Source organism: Anolis carolinensis, chromosome 1 (genome assembly GCF_035594765.1).
Source record: "Anolis carolinensis isolate JA03-04 chromosome 1, rAnoCar3.1.pri, whole genome shotgun sequence".
NCBI classification, from domain to species: Eukaryota; Metazoa; Chordata; class Lepidosauria; order Squamata; family Dactyloidae; genus Anolis; species Anolis carolinensis.
In genome coordinates, this window is record NC_085841.1 from 274,409,035 (window position 1) to 274,435,742 (window position 26,708).

General features: G+C 38.4%; 1 protein-coding gene and 1 non-coding gene across 3 annotated transcripts in view; both read left to right on the plus strand.

Annotated features, from left to right (window-relative positions):
* Nucleotides 1-25,462, plus strand: part of ipo7 (importin 7) — a 46,582-nt gene extending 21,120 nt beyond the window's left edge. The window contains exons 9-25 of one of the 2 annotated variants that reach the window (XM_008107028.3): nucleotides 241-375; nucleotides 1,278-1,377; nucleotides 2,274-2,350; nucleotides 3,086-3,202; nucleotides 4,721-4,810; nucleotides 5,790-5,955; nucleotides 7,097-7,257; nucleotides 8,139-8,267; nucleotides 10,977-11,043; nucleotides 11,132-11,257; nucleotides 11,392-11,489; nucleotides 15,839-15,934; nucleotides 17,323-17,543; nucleotides 17,760-17,965; nucleotides 18,147-18,350; nucleotides 20,029-20,145; nucleotides 23,083-25,462. In XM_008107028.3, coding sequence (XP_008105235.1) covers nucleotides 241-375; nucleotides 1,278-1,377; nucleotides 2,274-2,350; nucleotides 3,086-3,202; nucleotides 4,721-4,810; nucleotides 5,790-5,955; nucleotides 7,097-7,257; nucleotides 8,139-8,267; nucleotides 10,977-11,043; nucleotides 11,132-11,257; nucleotides 11,392-11,489; nucleotides 15,839-15,934; nucleotides 17,323-17,543; nucleotides 17,760-17,965; nucleotides 18,147-18,350; nucleotides 20,029-20,145; nucleotides 23,083-23,180 — 2,208 coding nt within the window. In that variant the 3' untranslated portion in view covers nucleotides 23,181-25,462. Of the gene's footprint in view, nucleotides 1-240; nucleotides 376-1,277; nucleotides 1,378-2,273; nucleotides 2,351-3,085; nucleotides 3,203-4,720; nucleotides 4,811-5,789; nucleotides 5,956-7,096; nucleotides 7,258-8,138; nucleotides 8,268-10,976; nucleotides 11,044-11,131; nucleotides 11,258-11,391; nucleotides 11,490-15,838; nucleotides 15,935-17,322; nucleotides 17,544-17,759; nucleotides 17,966-18,143; nucleotides 18,351-20,028; nucleotides 20,146-23,082 lie in introns of both variants that reach the window. The other variant, XM_003214719.4, reaches the window with a different exon arrangement.
* On the plus strand, nucleotides 12,977-13,157 carry LOC134295786 (small nucleolar RNA SNORA23). Its single transcript, XR_010002392.1, has one exon. It is a non-coding gene; the product is annotated as a small nucleolar RNA SNORA23 (small nucleolar RNA).
* Nucleotides 25,463-26,708: the final 1,246 nt, after the last annotated feature.

Sequence of the window (26,708 nt, forward strand, 5' to 3'; positions counted from 1 at the left end):
ATCATTTGAAATTCTGTGCTAGTCAGAACCTCTTGTTTGTCACTCAGATAGAAGCACCATTTAGACTTTATTATTATGGTTTTAAGTGCACAATGTAGAAAATTGCCACCCCAATTGCATCTAGGGTTCATTTTGGATCCTATTGGCAGTGTACTTGAATCTCTTAAGCAAAAATAATAATTAGAAATGATTAGAAAAACAAGAATCCTTAGAAAAACTAACCAAAATTGATTTTCTTAGGTTTTGCTGAAGGTATTATATCAGTATAAGGAAAAGCAATACATGGCGCCTCGAGTGTTGCAGCAGACACTGAACTACATCAATCAGGGTGTGTCTCATGCAGTCACTTGGAAGAATTTGAAACCTCATATCCAAGTGAGTTCCTCTTTCTTTTTTTGCTAAAGGATACTTGCATAACTAAATTGTGACTTACTGTTCTTAAGGGACTTTTCTAGCCTTGTTATAACATATTTCAGTGGGATATAACCACAGCTCTTAGTAGATAACCTGCTTAAATTTGTGTTTTTAGGAAACAACTGAGCAAAAAAATAGCTGTAGAACAGGATGGACATAGTCCACAGGGCACATGCAAACACTACGGCCCTTATTGAGAACCCTAAGACTATTCAGCAACTCCTCCAAAATTTCCTATTTTTTCATTATAAAAGTACCTGTAGGGGTCAGTCCACAAGGTTTTATGTCCCCGGGGCTGTATCAGGTCCAGGATCAATAATTTCCCAAGCATTTAGAATAAAGTCCTTTCTTGGATTTAAATGTCCCGGAAGATTCGAAGATATGAGGGAGAAATGGCCCCTTGGAGCATAGGACAGTGTTTTTGGGTTAAAACGTAGAACCATGCTTGTCCATGAGGCAAGAGCCAACAGTGTGAGGTGTGTGGCCTTTAAAGTTTTGAATGTGGCCGCTGAGCCCCCCCCCTGAAGTTGCACACCAAAAAGGCATTTAACCTCTTTTTTTTTTTAAGTTCTAGAGATACATATGCATTTTTGAAAATTTGGGCATCTTATATGTTTTCTTTCCTACCAAATCTTCTGGACTTTTGGACATTTTTTTTGTAGAGTTCAAAATGAATTGACTGCTTACTTTGGTGTCATGTAAACCATGTTTGAAATATATAAACGTTTTTGTTTTAAATTTTTAAAAACATTTGTTTCATGGTCAAGAAGGTTTCCATGGTAGAGAACACTCAGCCTTTTGTAGAACAGCCTATAAAAGGTGCAAACAATGAAGAAATAAATAAATTTCCTTATCACTTGCAGGGAATTATCCAAGATGTTATCTTCCCGTTGATGTGCTATACAGATGCCGATGAAGAGCTGTGGCAGGAAGATCCTTATGAATATATACGCATGAAGTTTGGTAAATGTTTCGGAATTATACATTTTACAAATTATAAATTTGCACAGAAATCTTAGCTAGGGAATATGATGAGAATATGATGAGAAAATTCTCAACATGCTCAATGCATTGAATCCTGTTCATCCTAAAAGTGTTGTCTCATAAGCATTTACTGTGACACCCTTTACAAAGCAAGAAGAACATAAGGTTTTTCTTTGTGCTTATGAAACAAAAGCAGAGAAATGTGGGCTACATGCAGAGCCAAGACCCGCCTCCACCTCCGATTGTCATATTCTCATCTCCCAAAATTGAGACTAAGGATTTTTTGTTTGTTTGGAACCAAAATGTCTAATAGCAGCTTGCAGATCCTGTGTGGGTGGTACTAGTCATTTTTGGGATGGCATAGAAGAGCAATCCATCTTATTAATGAACACAGGGTTAATCCCTGTGTGCCATTCACAGAGGTAGGAGTCCACATTCTTTTCAGTTACTACAGTTTGACTCATTTCCTTCTCCTGACACTTTATATTATCCTGCCTTGTCTAATAATAATAATAATAATAATAATAATAATAATAATAATAATAATAATAATACTTTGTCTTGTCGAAGGCTGTCATGGCCGGGATCACAGGGTTGTTGTATGTCTTTCGGGCTGTGTACTCTCTTGACGTTTCGCCCACATCTATGGCAGGCATCCTCAGAGGTTGTGAGGTTTATTGAAAAACCGCAAAACAGCGAATCCGCAAAAAGTGAACCACAAAGTAGTGAGGGAACACTGTAGTGTGCTCTAAAAACTTCACACAAATTCAAACTAGACATTTCTGATGGATGGGGATTGCAGCAGCTTTGATGTCTGAATTTGCTTTTTGTTTATGTTTCAAAAGACAAAATGTAGATTATTATGTTTTTAACAGATGTCTTTGAAGACTTCATTTCCCCAACAACTGCTGCACAAACATTATTGTTTATAGCATGTGGCAAAAGGAAAGAGGTATGCTTTTTAATTATTACTTTCATTCCATTTGGGGTGGCATTGACAAAGCTGCTTTTGATGCTTCCCTGGCAGCAGCACACAAGCACTATTTGCACTACTGCATCCTTTCTGTGTGGTGTGCCTTCAACTTGTTTCTGACATAAGGTGACACTGAGACAAAGCTGTAATGGGTTTTTCTTGGTGAGAGGATAGACTGGGGGGGGGGGGTGTCACTTGCCCAAGTAAACCCATGGGTCACCAATATTCAAATACGCTACAGCAGCTCTCATTGTACTGCCATCTGAATACTCTGCCCCATACATTGGAGATGGGTCTTTGAACTCTACACAGCGTTGTCAGGTCACCTCCCTATGCCTTGACCTAGTCCTTGTCACCACCCAACTGAACCACATGGGCTGCATTAGTGTCGTTATATAGATATGTGGGATTCATATCTATAGTTGATGCTTGTATAGCATTTGTAATATGAATGTGTTTCAGAGAAGTTAAGAGCCCCTGTAATGTGCATTTCATTATCTCCTTTAAACATAATGGCAGAAAGTAGTTTTAATGCTGTTTATTTAGTGTAAGGTTTCTACCTATATTGTAGCTGAGCAGTGTTCATATATTGGAAGTGAGGAGGGAGGATGGGAAAGTAAGCGAGAATATCCTAGATTAGGAAACTTTCAAATTGCAACATTAGTTATAAATATTTTCATTCATGGTCCATTATTTTTTAAAATCTTATACTAGGTTCTGCAAAAGACTATGGGCTTTTGTTATCAAATTCTCACAGAACCAAATGCTGATCCTCGTAAAAAAGATGGAGCTTTGCACATGATTGGTTCTTTAGCTGAAATACTCCTGAAAGTAAGTGCCTGTAGAGTACATCTTTTGAATTATTTTATGCTTAGCCTTGGAGTGACGTTATTTCCATTACATAAAGATGACACTGGGGAAAAATATGTTAACCACATCTTGTTTTCTAGATAATTATAGCCAAATCTAATCCCATGGCAACATCTTCATTTGTTGAAGTATGAATTAGTATTGTGCTGTCGCTGGGGGGTGGGTGTCGCTTTTGGGCTGTTTTTCCATCTCTTCCAGATGGTAAAGGCTTGAAATTTTATAGACTGTTTAAAATAATTTCTTTATTGTTGAGTTAGATGGGTTGTCATATGTTAGGTTCAGTCATCCAATGCATAAATGCTTTTTTGATAGACTTCCAATATGCATAGATAACTTTGAATAAAGACTGGAATATGGCAATTAGCTTTGCATTGAGCAAGAAGTTGTGACAGAAATCTTTTACTTTCTCATCTTCAAATCTAATCATGAATTGAAGGATGACCTCATATCTCTCATCAGCTCTCTGATATATCCAGAGAATTTGGAAAGGGGGTTATTTTCTTAATTTTGCACTGGGCATCTTGGAAAGTGGGAAATAGCAAGAAGCTGTTGCATTATCCACACTCTGGCACAAAATGAAATAAAATACAGTAGAGTCTCACTTATCCAAGCTAAACGGGCTGGCAGAACCTTGGATAAGCAAATATCTTGGATAATAAGGAGAGATTAAGGAAAAGCCTATTAAACATCAAATTAGGTTATGATTTTACAAATTAAGCACCAAAACATCATGTTATACAACAAATTTGACATAAAAAGTAGTGCAATACACAGTAAATAATTACTGTATTTACAAATTTAGCACCAAAATATCATGATATATTGCAAACATTGACTGCAAAAATGGCTTGGATAATCCAGAAACTTGGATAAGCGAGGCTTGGATAAGTGAGACTCTACTGTACTATATTCCCCTTTAAATGGAGGAAGGATTGGTGGCCACCACAATTTCTGAGTGCTGACCCAAGTCAGCATTTATCAAACCTTGATAGCAAGGCCTTTAAGTTCGTCCTTGCCCAGGAGGAGGGAGCAGTGTAGCACTTGAATAAGTAGCCTCTGAAACATATACAGTGAAATTAGATTTATTCCTTGTTGGGAGGTTAACGCATATCCATTTGTAAGGGGAAAATAAAGACTGGTGCAAGAATGGTTTCAACAGATGCATGCCTATTGTGTTTAATGCCACAAGTTAGCTGTTTTGAATGGGTACACTTTGTATAACTGGCACTGGTGTGGATAAACCAGCTCTTGATCCAGAATTTGGACATTTACTGTTAACTTTCAAAAATCTTAAAAATTGTCATTCAATTTGATCAAATGTATTGTCTATATCTTAGAATATTCTAATTTCAAAATTACCTCTACATCAAGGCTCACAAAACTAATAAGATGTTTGAATGGAAATAATTCTTATAAGACACGTACTTCTATACAACAAAACAAAAACATGATCTATCGTTGTCTTAATACTCCCAACAGAAAAAGATATACAAAGATCAAATGGAATACATGCTGCAGAATCATGTCTTTCCTCTCTTCAGCAGTGAACTAGGTTATATGAGAGCACGGGTAAGTGCAACCCACATACAGCCTCCTCTGTTCTTTTCCCAATATGATCATCTTCATGAAGATATCCTGTAAAAAGGAGTAGCCTCAAATTGCTGTTTTCTGAAATACGCAATGTGACATAATGGAGGGTGGATGATATTGATTGGGTAACTGATATTAATCAAGTGTTGGGTGAAACCAAAGCTTAGGGGGTAACAAGATGTAAGGTTTTTGTTTTCTAAGTCCTAAGTGTCTTTTGCTAGGGCAATAGTGACAATGATCTGGGTATAGTATAATTCAAACCTAAAACCAGGTATTAGTCCAAACAGTTGAAATTTACACAAGTATTGATTTATGGGGTTCCCATTCATTTGGTTGGGACTAACAATTGTTTGATTCATTGCTGTTTCTGACAGATTGCACACTACAGTTCATGTCCATAATATTATCAGTCCTTTTCTGTAACAAGTTGTGTAAATTATCTTTAAATGTGATCATCTAGGAAGAACATTTGTCTTCCTAAATTCCAGAGAAATCAGTATAGTTGTAAGGAGAATAATTTTTTTTCTATCCATAAAAGCAGTGTCACAGTAGATTGATAAAGTTATTTCTTCGCATTAGAGCTATGGAATTATTTTGTCCTTTTAAGCTGTAGATGGTCCTATAACTTCTCTCTTCCATCAAATGAAGGAGATTGAAAGAGCAATAGTTATGTCTGCATAGCAGTGCCTAGTAGCATGGTTCATAGGTAATCTGCATTTAGATAACGTTGCTCACGTGCATCCTGTAGCCTAAGAGCAAATTGTGATAATAGTAAATTGTCTAATGGTGTCTGAAGACACAAACAAACCTCACATTTCTCCAACAAGTCTGTGCAATGGAAGAAAGAAAAGAAAATCTTACAGTAAAATTTAGGTCTTTTTCATTTTTATTCCTAGTTTTGACAGCTCAAAACAGGTCTGTGTGTATGTTTTAACTCCTTGCTCTCCACGTTCTCTAGGCTTGCTGGGTTCTTCATTATTTCTGTGAAGTTAAGTTTAAAAGTGACCAGAATCTGCAGACAGCACTTGAGCTCACAAGAAGATGCCTCATTGATGACAGAGAAATGCCTGTCAAGGTGGAAGCTGCTATTGCTCTGCAGGTTTTGATTAGTAATCAAGAGAGAGGTACTTTTTCTTACATTAACCTCACTGAAGTTTGCATATAGCAAGTATAGACAATTGAAAGTCTTCTCTTCGTCTTGCTCTCCTTCTTCTTCCTTTTTCTATTTTTTGGTATCCTGCCTTTCTCTCAAAATTGGGACTTAAGATAGTTTTGCACATTAACAGTCATTACAGTAATAGCTAAAATTATTTCAAAACAAGGATATTGAAATAAGTTCACCTAAAATAAATCTTGACTTGTTTCTAGGTTTGTTGTTATTGTTGTTATGTGCCTTTAAGTCATTTCTGACTTACGGCGATCCTATCACAGTATTTTCCTGCCAAGATATAATTTCCCACAGCAGGGAATTTTGCAGCTTGGGAGGAACCTTCAAAAAAGCTGTCTCCATTGTACCTGCCAGGTGGGGCTTTGAGAAATGCCTTCCTCAGGAATCTTAGGACTTTGGGCTCATATAAGGACAATATTTCTGATAGTTTGGATTCAAGTAATGTAGTACATTATAGTTCTCAATCAGCATCTTGATGTATACCTAAAAATGAACCAGTAGCTAGATACTTTTTCAACAAAGAAAGTTATATGTTCTCTGTAACCAGGTCCAGTCATCAGTTCGGCTATAAGAATCTGATTTCTATAGGAAGATCCACATAGGATGTGTTATAGTAATCCAAACCTCAGGTTCAGGTCCAGGCTATTTGGCTGACTGCATCCCCTCATACAGACCTGCCCAGGCCCTGAGATCTTCAGGAGAGGCCCTTCTCTTGATCTCACCTGCATCTCAAGCTCAATTGGTCGGAACGTGAGAGAGGGCCTTCTCAGTGTCTGCCTCTGGACTCTGCCCGGGGAAGCCAGAATGGCCCCCTCCCAGCTGTCCTTCAGGCAGCAGGTTACAACCTTTTTATTCAGGCAGACTTTTAAAGAAGAAATTTTTTAAGATCGTCAGAAGCTGCTGTGATTTTATATGCTTCTAATGATGTTCAATACTGTTTTAATACTTGTATATTTGTATATTTTAAGTTGTATTGCAATGCTTTAGTTGTGAGCCATTTTGAGTCTCTGTGTAGAGAAAAAAAGCGGGATATAAATAAACATAATAATAATAATTTGATGCAGTGAGAGTATTCTCTCTTCTTGCTTGCTTTGCAGCTAAGGAATATATTACTCCCTTCATTAGGCCTGTGATGCAGGCTCTTCTTCATATTATTAGAGAGACTGAGAATGATGACCTTACCAACGTAATTCAGAAAATGATCTGTGAATACAGTGAAGAGGTTACTCCTATTGCAGTAGAGATGACCCAGCATTTGGTAAGTCTGATATTTTGCCAGTATTGCATTACAGCACATGTAACATTCAGATGACATTTTCTTGTACGTTCTTATTTATATTCACAGAGAGATTAGAAAAAGTCAAATAAACTATTCTATTAAAAACATTAATTTTAAACACTTTAAAAGTGTTTAAAAGAGGACATAGAATAAAAGTACAACACCCCACATTAAAAAAATCTGCAACAATCAGCTGATAATATTAATGAAAGGAGGAGTAATCGTATTTACTCTGTGCTTAAAAAGTCATGGTTCTGTATTAGTGCTTTTACAGTAAAAATTTGAAGTCTTCCATCTTCTATCGCATATATAATTTTTCTTGTTGATAGAAATATGGTTTAAACTCTGGTTTATTTGGATCCCTGCAGCTACTTTTAGTATATGTGTAAACCTCAGAATGTTTGAATTATGGTAGAATTATCAAGACAGATAAAAGGAAATATTTCACACAGCTGGTGTAGCATTAAATTGCACTAGATGTGTGATTGGTCACCAACTTGGAGGTTTTAAAAGGGAAATAATAGGTTCACGGAGGATAAGGCTATCAATAGCAACTGGTCTTGATGATACCAGCGAGGCAGTATGAATTTCAGTGCTAGTTGCTGGGGAATATGGACTGCAATATGTTGTGGGCTACTGTGGAAATAGAATGATGAACTAAAGAGTTCATGGGTGTGATGAATTCTTGTCATGTACTTTCCAGTAGTTAAATATTTTGTTGTCTAGTTGTGTTCCATTAGTCCTAAAATTGCATTTGCCTCTTTATGCTCTCAGGGGCATGAAGAGTCAAATACCAATTGAAGTTAATAGTAAAGCCCAAAGACCTAAGCTAATTATTCACATGTTTTTCCTGTTTGAAGGCAATGACTTTCAACCAGGTGATTCAAACAGGACCAGATGAAGAAGGCAGTGATGACAAAGCAGTAACAGCTATGGGCATCTTGAATACAATTGACACACTCCTTAGTGTGGTTGAAGATCACAAAGAGGTGAGAATGGATTTGTAATAGTGCGTCAGTAGTTAAAATAGTAAAAATTCAATAGGAGTAATTGTGGGGTTTTTTTTTTTACTCTTAAACCCAGTTAGCATCTTGGTTCAGAAAAGAGTATGTAACTAGCTTGCCGTTCCAAGGCTCATGAACCCAACAAGATAAAGCAGCTATAAAGTGGATGAGTCACCTAGTATGAATGTGACTACATTGGATAGTGATACAAAAAGAGCCAGTGTAGTGTAGTGGTTTGAGTATTGGATTACAATTGTGGAGACCAGGGTCCACATCAACATGGGGCATGGAAACCAACTGGGTAGTGGTCTTGGACAAGTCATAGCTTCTCAGTCTCAGACAAAGGCAATGGCAAATCCCTTCTGAACAATCTCAACAAGGAAAAGTTGTGGTAGGTTCACCTTTGGGTTGCCATAAGTCAGAAGCAACTTGAAGGGACAAAAAGCTGACTGGCAAGGATTACATAATTTCCATCATGCTGTTCCAGTCCCAAAGGAAAGTTACAATGACTGATAATCCACTATACAAAGCTCTGGATACAGAATAAATAAATTTTTAGATGGGAATGCCCATCCTGGACTACTAGAGATGATAAAAAAATATGGTGGAGTTGCTTACCATGCCTTTTAGGGGTTGTTGAGGGGCACCTGAGAGAAATTATTTGGGACCTGGCATGGTATAGTGCATTCAGTGCTGGACTAGGACACTGAAAGAAGTTTGACTCCCCACTTGGCCATGGGACCTTAATAGGTGACCTGGCGCAAGTCACAGTCTCGCAACCCCAGAGGAGGACAATGGCAAGGCTCTTTGAACAATCTTATATGACTTAGGGTCTCCATGAGTCAGAAATTTTTTATTGTGTCAGAAGCAAAATGAGAATATATTGCAAGTCGCTTCTGGTGTGAAAGAATTAGCTGTCTACAAAGACATTGCCTAGGGGACGCCCAGATGTGTTACCATCCTGTGGGAGGCTTCTCTCATGTCCCCACATGAGAAGCTGGGGCTGACAGACGGGAGCTCACCCTGCCTTGCGGATTCGAACTGCTGACCAGGTCAGCAGTTCAACCAACACAAGAGTTTAACCCATTGCACCACTGCGGCTCCTTAGTCAAAAATTACTTGAAGGAACACAACAAGAGGACCTTAGGAAGCCAGTAATATGTATAACTAGTCTAAATTAAGAGGATTGTACTGTGATCAATCTGTGTGTTATAAAACGGGCTAGTCAAGTTGTTGCCTAGTTTTTAAATTTATACTTTGCTATTTTTATGGTTTGGCTAGGTGTTACTTACAAAATTTGCCAATGATTTGCTTTCTAGATTAGATAAGGGCAGTGAGGATACAGCAGTACTGCTAACGCCTATTCAATCCACCTGAATGAAGTACATGCATGTATTGACCGAACAGTATATGTTTAAAATGATGTAATGGCATCTGTTTTGGGCCTCCATAGCATCCTAGAGAGCTGTGAAGTCTGGTGTGATCTTTTTGCTGTGGTGCCTTAAACATGGAACTTCAGAAGACCTTCTGACAAAATCTAAACGGATTTAAAAAAAAACACAATGAAGTGTATTACACAAAAATTCAGATGTGCTTGAAAAGAGTTCTTTAAATATGAGGTTCTCAAACTTTTTCATCTGTGGAGCCCTTTTTGAAGCAAAAGTTTCTTGTGGAGCCCCAATAAATGTTTATATATTATATATAATGTGTATATATCAGACATGGGCATTGTGTTTTAAAATTTGACAGACAGGCTGGGCCAGAGGCAGATGGATGGTGTTTGTGTGAACTAATTAAAAAAAACCTGAACAAATTCCTATGCATATTGAACATATCTTGTTTGTAGTGCGAAAAGAAACGAAAGAGCAATGCAATATTAAAATGAATAACAATTTTAACCAACAAATTTAACAGTATTTGAGTGGATGACCCCAGGGGCCATCCAGTCCAACCCCATTCTGCCGTGCTGGAAAAGCACTATCAAAGCACTCCCAACAGATGGCCAGCCAGCCTTAGTAATATTAACAAGAGCAACCCCAGGGGGGCCATCCAGTCCTACCCCATTCTACTATGCAGGAAAAGCAAGTAAGGTGCTTCCACTCCCAGTAGGAGGAGCAGCAGTGGCAACAACAACAGTGGGGCTTTGCAATCCAGATTGGGATTTGCAAGGTGCTCCCAGTGGTCAGGTCCAGGCATGTCCTGGTTTCCTCCTTCTCAGTGGTGGCCACGGCGTCTGGTCGGTGAGAGAGCGGAAGGAAGGAGAGAGAAAGAAGGAAGGCAATGGAAGACAGGCAGGTGGGCAGGCTCATGCCCCGGGATGCACCCCATGGTGCCTAAAGCAATCATGGTGCAGTACCCTCCTGCCTGGCACTGGTGGGAGCAGGGCTGCTCCCCGGGCCCCCACCTCACACTGAGCCTCAGGGAGTGCCTGGACCTCAAGAGAGGAGGAGGGAGGAGGAAAGGAGCATAGTGGTGCCACCATGTGCTCTTAGAGCAGGAGGAGGACAGTGCGGAGCCCCTCAGTATTCCTCATGGAGCTCCAAAGACTCTGCTGAGCACACTTTAAGGACCACTGCAAGTTTAGATTATGTACTATAAATCTGTAGTTTTAAAAGCAGATTATGTTAAAACAAGCATTGAAACCTAGTTGATGAACATATTATGTACGTATTTCATTCACACTTTCTTTTTCAGATTACCCAACAGTTGGAAGGTATCTGTTTGCAAGTAATTGGAACAGTTTTGCAACAGCATGTTTTAGGTAAGGTTTTCCTCCCAGACATTGCAAATCTGCGTGCAGACTGCTAATTTGATCAAACCAAGTTAAATGGTATGTTGTTCTCTTTCAGAATTTTATGAGGAAATCTTCTCCTTGGCTCACAGTCTGACCTGTCAGCAAGTTTCGGCACAGATGTGGCAGCTTTTGCCTTTAGTCTTTGAAGTTTTTCAACAGGATGGTTTCGATTACTTTACAGGTGAAATTTCCTACTGTTCGTTGTTCCATTGCAGAACTGATATGATAGTGGTTATAGAACATCTTGTACGTTTCATAATTTACCAAGACATGAAATCTGAAATAATTTCTCCATATTATTCTTTGAAAATACAGACATGATGCCGCTGTTGCATAACTATGTAACTGTTGATACAGATACACTGCTGTCTGACACCAAGTATCTAGAAATGATTTACAGTATGTGCAAAAAGGTAATGTTAATTTTATTTATATTTTACTATGTGAAAACTCTAAATCCTATAGAACTATCGCATTAGTATAAAAAAGGTGTGTGTGTGTGTATTTTTCTATCCCATTCTAAGACTGGAATGACCTGCTGAAAGAGTTCTGACAAGTAAACGAGGTGTCGGAAATTAAAAAGCAATTGAAGACCCATCTCTTCTGGCAGGCCTACCCAGTGAACCTTGAATCATGAGTTTTGATTTGCATTCTATTGCTACTATATGTCAATTCTGTAGCTGTGTTTGGTGTAAGTTTTTATATATATGTATGTGTGCACATGTAATTTAGTGATGTATTTAATGTTCAGTTTTTTAATTTGTTGTACCCCACCCTGAGCCATCAGGAGAGGCACTATTTATTATTATTATTATTATTATTATTATTATTATTATTATTAATTCACATTTAGTACATTGCAAGACCCAGCAGCTCATAGAATAATAAAGTTGGAAGAGACCTCATGGACCATCCAGTCCAACCCCCTGCAAAGAAGCAGGAAATCACATTTAAAGCACCCCCGACAGATGGCCATCCAGCCTCTGCTTAAAAGCCTCCAAAGAAGGAGTCTCCGACTCACTTCAGGGCAGAGAGTTCCACTGCCGAACAGCTCTCACAGTTAGGAAGTTCTTCCTAATGTTGATGTGGAATATCCTTTCCTGCAGTTTGAAGCCATTGTTCTGCGTCCTAGTATCCAGGGCAGCAGAAAACAAGCTTGCTCACTCCTCCCTATGACTTTCCCTCACATATACATGGTTGTCATGTCTCCTCTCAGCCTTCTCTTCTACAGGCTAAACATGCCCAGTTCTTTAAGCCGCTCCTCATAGGGCTTTTTCTCCAGACCCCTGATCATTTTAGTCGCCCTCTGGACGCTTTCCAGCTTGTCAACATCTCCCTTAAATTACAGTGCCCAGAATTGGACACAGTATTCTAGGTGTGGTCTGATCAAGGCAGAATAGAGGGGTAGCATGACTTCCCTGCATCTAGACACTATACTCCTGTTTATGCAGGCCAAAATTCCATTGGCTTTTTTAGGATATTTTTTTACGTTGTTGGCTCATGTTTAACTTGTTGTCCACAAGAACTTCAAGATCTTTTTCACACATACTGCTGTCGAGCCAGGCACCCCCCATTCTGTATCTTTGCATTTCATTTTTTCTGCCTAAGTGAATATTTAATTGAGCTACACTCTTGAGACACCTAAGATTTTAAATTTTACGCATAGCAATTCAAAAAGGAGGTCTTAACCATTAATTGATATCACCTGTTCATTTACTGTGTGATAGGTTTTTTCAAAGCTGTGAATTTAACCACATTGAGGGCCATTAAACCATAATTCTTTGAGTAGCTTTCCATGCCCATTCACATATATGAAGAATAGGGGGATAAATAATTAGTTCATCCATATGACAACCCGTCATGTAAATTTTAATTTTGTCTCCAAAGGGTTAAACTGGCTGCAGTCATGTGTGCATAGTTTCTCATCTGTGTCTAGTGGTATGGTCCATTTGCGTTTTGCATTTAGACTATATTGCTCACACACTACCTGTGGCCAAAGAGCAACTTGAGTTCATAGTACTGATGTAGTGATGTCGAAAGACATACTTACCACTGATCAGCCTCCAAACTCTCAAACAAAAAGAATAATTATTTAGACTACCATTTAATCACTCCTGTTTGTCTACATCCCCGTGCTGATTTCTACGTGGTTTCTTTGAGTGATAAACAAGTTTCAGTATATTCCTGCAAGTAATAATTTTAGAAGATAACAAATCTCACTCCCAAGAGATACCAGGATAGCCCCATCCCTGCTTGCCTTCCGCAAGCAGGTAAAGACATTTCTTTGGGGGAGGATGAGGGGCACACTGCTGGGGGGGGGGGGGGGGTTGTGAGTGGGATTCTGGCGGGAGTTGTGAGTTTTAAATGTAATTTTAATTGTATTTACTATATTTTAACTGTTATTTTAACCTAAAACCACATAGTACTTGGTAATGGGATTTTTTCCTATTTGCTTTGTTTTAAACTGTGACAAGATTGTGTGGTTGTTAGCCACCTTGAGTCCACAGTGATGGCTTCTTCAAGCCGCTGTTGAAGAAGCCATCACTGGATCCCACTCAATTCGGAAACTTTCGGCCTATTTCCAATCTTCCCTATTTGGGCAAGGTCTTGGAACATGTGGTTGCCTCGCAGCTCCAGGGATTCTTGGTTGACACTGATTTTCTGGATCCGGCACAGTCTTGCTTTAGGCTGGGGCATGGTACCGAGACAGCCTTGGTCACCTTAGTCGATGATCTTCGCCGGGAGCTGGACAGGGGGAGTGTGTCCCTGCTGGTTCTGCTGGACCTCACAGCAGCCTTCGATACCATTGACCACGGTATCCTTCTGGGATGCCTCGCGGGGATGGGTCTTGGAGGTACTGTGTTGCAGTGGCTCCATTCATTCCTGGAGGTTCGGTCCCAGATGGTTTCATTGGGGGATGCCTGCTCGGCCTCACAACCGTTGACTTGTGTGGTCCCTCAGGGTTCTGTACTGTCCCCCATTTTTTTAAATATTTACATGAAGCCGCTGGGAGAGATCATCAGGAGTTTCGAGGTGCGGTGTCAACTCTATTCAGATGATGTCCAACTCTGTCACTCCTTTCCACCTGTCACTAAGGAGGCTGTCCAGGTCCTGAACCGGTGCTTGGCTGCTGTGTCGGTCTGGATGAGGGTCAACAAATTGAAATTGAATCCAGACAAGACAGAGGTCCTCCTGGTCAGTCAGAAGGCCAAACGGTATAGGGTTACAGCCTGTGCTGGATGGGGTCACACTCCCCATGAAGGCGCAGGTTCGCAGTCTGGGGGTGATCCTAGACTCATCGTTGAGTTAGCGGTGGCTAGGGGAGCCTTTGCACAGCTAAAACTTGTGCACCAGCTGTGCCTGTACCTTGGGAAGCTGGACTTGGCCACGGTGGTCCATGCTCTTGTTACATCCGATTAGACTACTGCAACGCGCTCTACGTGGGGCTGCCTTTGAAGACTGTTCAGAAGCTTCAATTAGGTTAATAACCGGAGCGGCATACAGGGAGTGTACTACTCCTCTGTTACGCCAGCTCCACTAGCTGCCAATTAGCTACCGAGCACAATTCAAGGTGCTGGCTTTAGCCTATAAAGCTCTAAATGGTTCCGGTCCAGCTTACCTGTCTGAACGTGTCTCCCACTACGACCCACATCGAAATTTAAGATCTTCAGGTGAGGCCCTGCTGGCGGTCCTGCCAGCCTCACAGGTGCGGCTGGCGGGGACGAGAGACAGGGCGTTTTCAGTAGTGGCTCCCTACCTATGGAAAGCCCTCCCAAATGATGTCAGGCTGGCTCCCTCCCTTCTATCTTTCCGTAGAAAAGTTAAGACCTGGTTGTGGGACCAGACCTTCGAACACTAATAGCAGCATCAATTACTACTACACGCTTTAGAACTCAATGACAGACCCAGTTTTTTAGACTCAAAAGGCACAAATTGTATATTTAAATGTATATTTTTAGGAATGTTTATTGTATTTAATTTTAATTGATTGAATGTTCTGTATTATTTTTATATGTGTGTTTTTATTGTAAAGCCGCCCTGAGTCCCCTATTGGGTGAGAAGATACAAGCACTGTAATAAATAAATAAATAAATAGGGAGAAAAGCGGGGTATAAAATAAAATGAATTAAAAATTATTTTGGGAAAGTCAGGCTAGTCTTATTGTAGTATATATTATAAAGATGAACTTAAATATATTTCAGTATTTATTGAATTATATCTTTTATCTTTCAGTACCATCAAAACCTGACGGTGTTAGGCATTTTAGGAGAATATTCTTTTGTAGGAAGAAGCACAAATCCCTATTATATCTACATGGACTGGGGCCAAATGTCTGTGTGCTGTATGAATTTGCTTCCTAAATTCAAAATGTCTTAATGGAGGTCATTTTCTCTGGATGAGATTTGTGTTTTCCTTAGCTTTGTGGTCCCTAAACTTGTCCGATATTTTCTATTGGTACTCATAATTTGCCTGAGATAAAATGTTATGACCTGATCATTGCCTACAAGTAGTAAATTAAGTTACAGCTGCACCCAAGATCCTGTGTACTTTTTAGTGTTGCATAACTCTACACCTGTAGGATTTAGACCTCTGTAAACAATAGTCAGCTTTATGGTTGTGCAGGTTCTATTTTTTCATATGGCTAAGTCTAACGAAGCCATATACATTTGAATGGCCTTAGAAAAGTTAAGAGTAAATAATGCTAAACATTCATTACTGATGTTAACAGAATATATCTATTACTCCCCACCATCACCCCCAGGTCCTTACAGGTGTGGCAGGAGAAGACGCAGAATGTCATGCAGCAAAGCTATTAGAAGTGATCATTCTACAGTGTAAAGGACGGGGCATTGACCAGGTAAGTAAAATATACTTCTGTCATTGTAAGTAAACTACATAACAGATGTAGTTCTTGTGAGGTGCACAGTCACATACATAATCAGACAATTAAGACAAGCATGTCTCACAGAATTAGTAGGACTATCAGTATACAACGGGATCTTGTAGCACCTTTGAAACCTAACTGAGAGAACACAATTGGTAACATAAGCGTTCATAGACTAAGTCTGCTTCCACAGATACAAGATCCTTTTGCATAGTAATATTTCAGACTAACATGCCTATGTCTTTGAATTCCTTTAGGAGGACTATAACATTACTAGAGACTTTCTAAACTTTCTACTTGCTTTCTGCTAATTACATTTGGTTGATAAAACAACCCCACACCTCAATATTTTCTTGTCTCTGCTTTATACTTCAGGTGCTTGTTTATTAAAGTTAAATCTTGTCTAGATAGTGGAATTGATTTTAGCCTGTTGGTTGTCAGAAACCATCCTGTTGTTCTATAAGATTTTAGCTGTTCGTTTTAGACGTCTTACCCTGTGATAAATTATGTCTGTTTGGGTTATGTTAAGTTTTTATCTTTGGTTAATTTTGTTTGTCATTCAGTTTAAGATTGGGCAGTTTATACTGTTTGATATATTCTGTTTTGATGTAATTTGTTTATTTGTCTTTTTCTTTTTGACACTGAATGTTTGCCATATATGTTGGAAACTGCCCTGAATCTCTTCGAGGAGATAGGGCGGTCTGCAAATAAAGTTTTATAGTTGTTGTTGTTGTTGTTGTTGTTGTTGTTGTTATTATTAACTAAAAGTAATACATCCACTAAAACTTTCAAACAGCTAAGTTATTAAAAAGTGTATTTTTAAAGGAACATCAATATTTTTATAATTACACATATTGTGTGTGCTCTCAAGTCCCAATATTCTGAATACTAGATGTGTAGTTTTCAATAGCCTTAGAACCTATGGCAACAAAGAAGTCACAGTCCATTTCACCATTCATTCACTGTATGATGTTCTCAGCCTGGTGAAGAAAACATCATGATTCCTACTTGCCACAGCAGGTAGTGGGGAAAATGGATGAGGAAATAGGAAAAGAATGGGTTGAAGGACCTACCACCTCCTTCTTTCTTAAATTAGACATTTTGAAAGTTCTGTACCACATTGCTTGGGTCTTAAGTTGAAAATTCTCAATATATAGTTTTGATTTCATTAAGTTACTAACAACATGGCATAGTGTTTCAGTGTAATTATTTTTAACAGAACAAGTAAGAAATTCACCAGCCATTGCAAATACTATGTGAAAATGCTAAATATTTGATGTTATGAGTTTAACTGTGTTCTTTTAAAAATGTCCACCCTGTATTGTGATCTCAACTATGAATTATTTCTTTCCTATTTTCAGTGTATACCTTTATTTGTGGAAGCTGCTTTAGAGCGATTGACCAGAGAAGTTAAAACAAGTGAATTAAGAACAATGTGCCTCCAGGTTGCTATAGCTGCACTATATTACAATCCTCATCTACTTTTAAATACTTTGGAAAATCTTCGCTTCCCCAATAATGTGGAACCTGTTACAAATCACTTCATTACACAATGGCTTAATGATGTTGATTGCTTCTTGGGGTAAGCCTCTTGACATCTCTAATATTCATGTCCCATCTCTCCTTTTCCACGTGGTTACTACTTGCCATGTGAGTTGTATGTGTTTGGAGGAATGACAAGAAACTAATGTATGTCGACCGCCTTGATAATTTTTTGTGAGTTAGTGTCTCTTCTGAATGGCTTTTTTCCTCTAAAATTGAAACTTAATGTAATATGACATTTTCTTTTGCATTTCAGACTTCATGATAGAAAAATGTGTGTTCTAGGCTTATGTGCTCTTATTGATCTGGAGCAGATACCACAGGTCCTAAATCAGGTTTCAGGCCAAATCCTACCAGCTTTCATCCTTTTATTTAATGGCTTGAAAAGAGCATATGCTTGCCATGCAGAACATGAAAATGACAGTGATGATGATGATGAAGCAGAAGAAGATGAGGATGCAGGTAAAGCCAAGTTGGTCTCCTTGGTAGCTGTTTGCCAGTGTTTCATATGTGCAATTGATAGTTTTTGCTAGTGAATATTTAAGAGCTAGCATGTCTAAGCAAGAATGCGTTTATAAGCAAAAGCTAATGCTATATTTTCTGTTTGCTTTTGCTGTTCTTATTCTGCATTTTCACACAGAAGAGCTTGGGAGTGATGAAGATGATATTGATGAAGATGGACAAGAATATTTAGAGATTTTAGCAAAGCAAGCTGGAGAAGATGGGGATGATGAAGACTGGGAAGAAGATGATGCGGAAGAAACAGCCTTGGAGGGATATTCAACCATTATTGATGATGAAGACAACCCTATTGATGAGTACCAGATATTTAAAGCAATTTTTCAGAGTAAGAACAATTATATAAATTGTATATCAAACTCATTTTTTTTCTCTTTTGTGTGTTGAAAAATGAGTCAATACAATTGAAGAGCTCATGGGAAATTAGTTGGGATTAAGGTACCAAGGGGTTGCAGGAGATTTGGACCAGATTGAAGGAGATAAAGCTTTTGTCTGTTTCTTTGTAGAAATATACTTTTTATTTAGCAAGATGATGGTTGTTTCTGTTTTCAAAAACAAAGTTGTTTCTCACTTACTGTGACTTTAGGGTGAACCTTTCACAGGGCTTTCTTGGTAAGAGATGTTCTCTGAATGCTGAGAATGTGATTTGCCCAAGGCGACCTGGTGATTCTCCATGTCTGAGCAGGGATTCAAATCTCAGTCCAACACTCAAACCACTACACTATGCTGCCTCTCTTTAGTTAGGAATCCTGAAATATAAAAAGGAGTATAAAAGTTAGAATTCTATTGATGTATCTTTACATCTGCTCTTGTCATGTCACAAGATGCTGGCTTGATGGTACTGTACTGCCTGGAAATAAATCAGATAATATACATATAAGATATTAATACTTAGATACTAATAATATGCAAATGTGTATTAGTATGAGTAAAAGAAAAGAAGACAATACAATTAAATAATGTCTCTGTTCACTATTGCAGGGGTGAACAAAAGGGTGCCTATGGGCATCTTCCTCTAATCCCATCGAGTGTCCTTTTGATATCTGTAATTGCTTGTTTTGATTTAATTAAATATTTGTTTTAAGTAGGTAAGAGCACTTTAAAGTGAAGTGATGGCTTCTAGTTATTTGCTATCTCAAATAAATAAATTCCCATAGATGCCTGCAGACTTCACATGAATCAAGATAGTCTTAAGTGACAAATACGGTTTTTGGGTGGAGATCAGCACTTGGCTTTGTGTTGCTCCAGGTGCCAGACAAATGGGGAAAGGAAGTTTGCTGTGGTTTGGTAAGGAAGGAAACTTGGAGGTGGGTGTGAGGAAAAAGTTTTCCAGTGAGATAGCAGGTTTACCTGTCAAGAATTATGGATAAATAATTGGAACAGGTTATGGTGTCCTATGAGTGACATGTTTTTGGATAGAGGAGAGCATATACCAGCCATTTTGTGGTGGCATCAATGCTACTTTCACAAAATTCTAGTATTTTTACCAGGCACAAACAATTGGAAAATTGGTTTGTGAGGAACTGTTTTCTTCATTTTTCTTCTCCCTTTGCTTCTCCATTGCATAGACCATTATTTTTTCATTTCCTTATGTTAGCATGCATGCCATTTTGATAGTTATTTTCATTTTAATAGATATGAATGTCTAGGTTTGGGAGAAGTTGCTAAAAGAAAAGTTTAAGTAGTGGCAGAGTAGGAAGCTATTCAGAGTAGCTTCCTACTCTGCCATTGCCACAAATTCTATTTCCCTCGCACAATCTTTTGATTACCAAGTCTTTCAAAAATTTTACTTTGTTTCCATGTTGTTTTGTAAGACACTTGAAACCACGTACAAGAACTGAACAAACCCCCATGAGGCAGAGTTCTTCATAACTTTAATTTAAAGCTGTAAAAATTAACAGTTAATTATTTTAGTTGGAATAAATTATTAGGGCAGCTTCTAATAATCAATAAGTAGTTAATAGTTTCTGTTTTCTGCCTGACCAACGTTTTTCTTTGTTCTGTAGCAATTCAGAACCGTAACCCTGTGTGGTACCAAGCTTTGACACGTGGTCTTAATGAAGAACAAAGAAAACAGTTACAGGATATAGCAACGTTAGCAGATCAACGGAGAGCAGCCCATGGTGAGTTTTCTTTTTAAAAAACCCAACAGTTGAGGTTGATGGTGTGTCGCAGTTTGGCCCTCCTCTATAGTAAGTGAAGCCTTGAAACCACAGGACAACATACTCGGGAAGTGCAAAATCCACAAGAACATACAATAAAGCCTTTATTTTTGGTGCTGTTCAGCACAATGAAATTATAAAACCATAATGAAGCTCATGTTCACTTCAAACAAAGGACTAACTGCATATCCAAGGACTTCTGGTTTAGGACAGCAGTTATTTACAATACAGCTTTTCCTTATCTGTCTCTTTAAGATCAAAGAAGTTTAATGCAAATCCTTCCCTCCCCCTTCCACAGTTTTTCTCGCAATAATTTCTTTTGTATGCCCTTTCAGCCTTTCTTCTCTGTTCTCCCATCTTCTTCCCAGTTTTCCTTTATCAAACCTTGCTGCACACTCTTCTCTGATCTCTCTGAACCTCTACATTGTTCCCCCGAACCCTTTCCATCCCAATTTGTTTTTCCAGGCTCCACTCAGTATCCTCTGCCTGAGTGGTTCGCTCCCCAAGTTTTGTGTGTGTGTAACTGCAAGTTGCTTCTGGTGAGAGAGAATTGGCCATCTGCAAGGACTTTGCCCAGGAGACACCCTGATGTTTGATGTTTTACCATCCTTGTGGGAGGCTTCTTTCATGTTCCCGCAAGGAGAGCTGGAGCTGACAGGCGGAAGCTCACCCTCTCTCCCCGGATTCAAACCTCTGACCTATCAGTCAACGGTCCTGCCGGCAACTCTGTTACATTTGTCATTGATATTTTACTAGAGGCATCTAGAACTGACCACTGAGCTCTCATTTGGTATTTGAAACTGAAAGTGCTGCCAAGCTAAATACATAATCTTGATTGGAAACACTTTACAAAAGAAATAGTAGCAGCTATTAAAGCTAGGACAGACAATAGTAATATACATTTGAAAGAATTTCTCATTGAGGAGCGCACAAGCTTGTTTCCTGTTGGTCTAGAGCAAGGGTCCCCAAACTAAGGCCTGTGGGCCAGATGCAGCCCTCCAAGGTCATTTACCTGGCCCCAGCCCTTAGTTTTAGACTTAGGCTCGCCCTTAGACGCACAACAATAACAATCCTAATTAACTTTTTTTTTATTACATTCCAACAATTAACAAAATTTTAGCGATGCATGTCTTATTTCAATATACATAATACCAAAAGTAAGTAATGGTTAAATGACATTTTAAACGATCCTTTGGAATGTAACACCCACCCCCCTCCCCTCCCCTGTTCCCCCTCCCCCCTGGAACAGCAATTCAATATATTATCATTGTATCATTTTAACTGTGTGGAACGCCTGGTTCAAGGTGGTGTATCTTTCGTCTCCATCTATTTTGTTAATTAGGACTGACCATTTCCTGAACCAGTCAGGTTCTTTTAGACAATTTGTATATTTTCTTTGATTAATGAAATCATTGATTATATATTTTGAAATATAAGACCACCAAGTTTCTACGTCCCATTTTGTCTCATCCCTCCATCCTCGGGCTATTGTGGCTTGTATTGCGGCTGTCATATATTTTAGAATGTCGGTCCAATTATTGTTATCTTCCCTTACCTTTATTGTGAGGGACATAAATCTGGCTTTGTCCCATATTAATTCTTTCCCTATTATTTCTTTTCTGATTTTGCTATAAAAGATTTGAATTTTTCTACAGTCCCACCACATGTGGGAGAATGAACCTATTCCCCCACATTTATGCCAACATTTGTTCGAGGTACTTCCCGTTATATGAGCCAATTGTAGGGGGGTTCTATACCATTTTGTGATTATTTTCCTTTGTGTTTCTTTGATCCTTATATGATTAATTTTATGAATATTATTGACCCATGACCCAATTATTTTCTCAGTAAAGTTTTTTTTCCTGTTTCCAGATCTCTGTTACAATCTCTGTAACAATCCTAATTAACTTGACTATCTCATTGGCCATTGAAATCCTGATAGGTTTATGTTGGTTAAAATTGTTTTTATTTTTAAATATTGTATTGTTCTTTCATTGTTGTTGGTTTTTTGCACTATAAATAAGACATGTGCAGTGTGCATAGGAATTTGTTCGTATTTTTTTTTTCAAATGATAATTTGGCCCCTCAACAGTCTGAAGGATTGTGGACCGGCCCTCTGCTTAAAATGTTTGAGGACAAAGGGAAATAGATTCCACCTTAGGGAAAACTTTAGGAAGAACTTCCTGTGAGTAAGAGCTGTTCCGCAGTAGAATATGCTGCTGCCTTGGAGCATGGAGGAACCTCATCCTCTGTCAGGGGTACTTTGATTGGCAGAGTTGGGCTGGATGCCCCTTGTGGTCCCTAACACATCTATGATTCTATGTGTTAACTTGAGATTGAATAAGTATGTTGTAAATATTACTATTAAATAGATAATTTGTAAAACCCAGTTATTGAGATTCAGTACCAGAATGCATTTTCCAGAAAGATAGCGAGGATCTCCCGTACTAGCTCAAGCTTTCAAGGAATGACTATAGGGGCATTAGAGATACTGTAGGTATAAATTGTTTTACCTGAGAACAGAATTTTTAGGTAAATAATCTTGTAGGGTCTGTAACCTGAGAAAGTAAAAATGTATTTTCTCGCATCTTCAACTGTAGGACTCAGTAACACCCCCCCCCCCCCCCCCAGGTGTAGTTTTATGTTGAACTCCATTCCCAGGTAGCAGCAAGTATATGTTTCAAATTTGCGTGTCCTGTTATTCCCCTTCCTCAAATTTTGCAGTGTTCTTTTAAAAATGTTTTTAAACAAGAAGTACAATGCTTTTGTATATTTGTTGCGGGTGTCTTAAACTTTAATAAAACTGACTCATTTGTAGTAAAAATCATGAGTCAAGGATAATGCAATCTGTATAAAGTTTGCGAAATTTGATTAACATGATTTTCTTTACTCTTTTAGAATCCAAAATGATTGAAAAGCATGGTGGATACAAGTTCAATGCTCCAGTTGTGCCAAGTTCATTCAATTTCGGTGGTCCAGCCCCAGGAATGAATTGAATTATCACTACTTTTCCTCCTACTGTGTGATTGTAGTGAAGAGCTTGTGTTCCTCCCAATATAGTGGTTCCAGAACTGGTTCATGTTATCTACAGCTCACTCTAAATGAATTGGTAGATTGAACGTTTAAAAAAGAAAAACCAACCCAGGAAGTGGGACTTGATCATGCAACCTAATACTGGAAAGAAGGGTTTATGAAGATAGGAAGAACCTGACACTTGAGCTTCAAATGACACGCTGTGGAAATCAGAAATCAAGAGGGAATGTCATGAAGGCAGCTTCCTTTCTATGAAGAAAAAAGGCATTGACTGCAGGACTGTTGAAAAGGTCTCATTTACAGTACAAAAGCTAGAAGGCCAATTTAATTTTTACACCTGTGGGACTGAGTATTTGCCCAACCATTTCCCCATTACCTCCTCCCTGCTGGGTATCTATTCTTCTAATGTACATAAAGTAATTGGATAGCCTTACTTAACACTTCCATCATTTCCATTTATCAGGATTGTTCATATGTAGAATATCGGACACTTATTGTAGCACTACATAACTGATTAAATCTGTAAATGATTTAGCACTTTCATATTGAAACAAGCCTGCTAGCCTATGTACAAAAATAGCAAATTGTTTGTTTTATTAAAAAAAGGGATGTTCTGGGGAAAATTTCAAGTTATTAATTTAAAACTAGCAGTTTTGTACCTGGTGACTTTGTGGTGCAGTCACCACTGGTTGTGACTTGAATTTGGTTATGTAAAAAGGGGTTAGTGGTATTTCATTGCTGCTAAAAAAGAAAAAAATAGCAACACCTTTTGTGTCCTTTGTTTTTTTCTTAAAGCTGTCAATGTACACATGGAAATTTGAATACAGAAACCTTCATGTTTGAGATGGGAGTTCATTTTCTCAGCAGCATGTGAAATCTGACATGAAGTTCTGCTTTTACAGGAGTGTATTTTGAAGTGTGGTGGTGAAACATCTACATAGGCAAAGTATTAAAAATAATTTGGCTAACTTGGGTTGGATTTGATTGAGGTTTTATTCCCATATTTGGGAATGTTTATTCTCAACCTTACTCCTTTTCCAGCACCCAGATGGAGGTTTTAGCATAATCTCCTTAACCCATCTGTAAGACACCTAAAAATTGACATTCTTTCATTTGCCTGATCCAGCTAGGACAGTGGTCCAGTTCAGACAATCATTCTGGTTTAGAAAGCCAAGATAAAAAGCCTGGCACACTTGTGTAGCACCTTTGAACAAGCCACATTTACCCAGGAAATCTGTTAATTACGTAGAGCCCTATTTTGTGGGTATTGGGAACTTTGGTGTACTGTGCTTGGAACAAGCCAGAATCCTGAAATCAGTTTTGTGATTTAAATTCCTGGCTCCTTCAAAGCTGTTAACTGCAGTCTCCCAGCTTATATGAAACAGGAATCTATAGATACATCAGGCAGAATTGTAGCTTGTACAAAAGGGCTGTGTGTATAGATAAAGGCTGACTGCTTTTGTGGCTTATTAAACAAATGTGATTATCTGAAATGGCTTCAGGGTTCCCAAGTCCCATTTTTCAAGCAACCATTCTTTCTCCCTTGTTATATTCTTGCCTACAGGTATAGTAGCTAGCATTTTAACTTAGAAAGGCAGTGAACTACCCCCTACTGGGACCACTATTTAAATAATTATAGGAAGAAGCCAACATCAAAATGATGTGACTGCTTAATGCCCCATCTACAAAATAAATATGAAAATAAAATCTTAGATGCTGAATTTCTTGATTTGCCTTGATCACTGGTGTCAAATCTTTTAAGTAAAATGTTTCTTTCTCCTGTCTGTTTTATATTTAATGTCATTTGCTGTTACAACTAATACTGAACAAGCTACCTTAATTTAAATGTAAGCCTCCAAAATTTTTAAGGGCAGGTTGAAAATTGAATTTTTATCTATAAAAGTAAAATTGAAATGAACTTATATATTATGATATTCAAAAATGCAGTCTTCAGAAAATCAATTTGTGTGACGTGTGTTTGTTTTCATATGTATGCATTTTGGGGTTGCTTGGAATTAAGGTTCCCAGTAGAATACCTACCTCTCAACTTGTCTCAAGCCAGACCAAGGGCTGTCCTTTTTCATTTATGCTTTTTCTGACTCCAGACTTTGCCAAAATGTAGATTTAATAGGAAGCAGGCTACTGTAATCCCATACCTAGCTGCTTAAGAGAGGGGCATCTTCCATCCATCCAATTTTACATTCAGGTTCTGGGCAAACTAGCACAATAAAGTTGAGTTCCTCAATCTGTCTTGTAAACTTTGTTGCTGTTCTTTCAAGTTTGTTTCATGTCTAGTAAACAATTTTGTGATGTGTATATGTTGACTAGATTTTCAAATACGACCATTAGATATTTCAGTTGAGAAACAAGTTTTAAGGGCAAAAAGAGTTACACAAATCCTAAAAACTAATCGCAGGAACACCAAATTTAAAATTAACTAAATCTACTTTTAACTAAATTATAGTTTTTAAATACAGTAGTTCTTTTTATAGGAACTACGTAGTTCTTTTTCAGAAACTTCATTTTTTCCTGCTGGCATTGCTGTCTAGTATGTTGTAAAAACACATTTTATGGAGACAGCTGTAGTAATAGTGATTATGATATTTTATGTTACATGCCTCTCTATGTGGTTCAAGGCATAGATTAAACAAAGGACCATAAAAATACTGAAACACCAATACTAATAAAATGTAATTTTAAAATTTATAGTTTAAAATTGACTCGGTTGGCCTGCCAGAAGAGATGGTCTTTAATTGTGTCTTAAATTCTGACAGCTCATTTGGTCATTACGCAGTCAGGTTTTGGCCGGTTGTAGTAAGCATCCCCCAGAGGACCTAAGTGTCCAAAGTGGAGTAGACAGGAGGTGATCCTGCAGGTAACCTGGACCCAGACCATGCAGGGCTTTAAAAATCATAACCAATACTTTATTTGCCCAAAACTAATTGGCAACCAGTGGAGTGATTTTAGTCTAAGTGTAATATGCTCACTCCTAGATGTGCCCATAAAAGATCAGGCTGCCATGTTTTGTACTAACGGGAGTTTCCAAACTTGGTACAACACATTGCAGAGGTGCCACCTTGGTTACCGGTGCATGCACTACCACCTTTTGTTACAACCCTTCCTGAGTATCTGCAGCTTAGTATTAAAGCCAAGTCTAATACTGGGATGGACTGCCTCAGAAAGTGGTGGGCTCTTTCTCTGGAGCTCTTCAAACAGGTTGAATTGCCATTTCTCGGGAATGACACCTGGGTTAGAGCACTACTTCTAAGTATCTCAGTGCCAGGTTTGATTTCATTTTTACAACATAACTTCCTCCATAGGGATGAAGAGAATCTAAGAACGAATGTGATTGTGTTTCGTTTTGAATTACAGTAGAGTCTCACTTATCCAAGCCTCGTTATCCAAGTTTCTGGATTATCCAAGCCATTTTTGTAGTCAATGTTTTCAATATATCGTGATATTTTGGTCCTAAATTTGTAAATACAGTAATT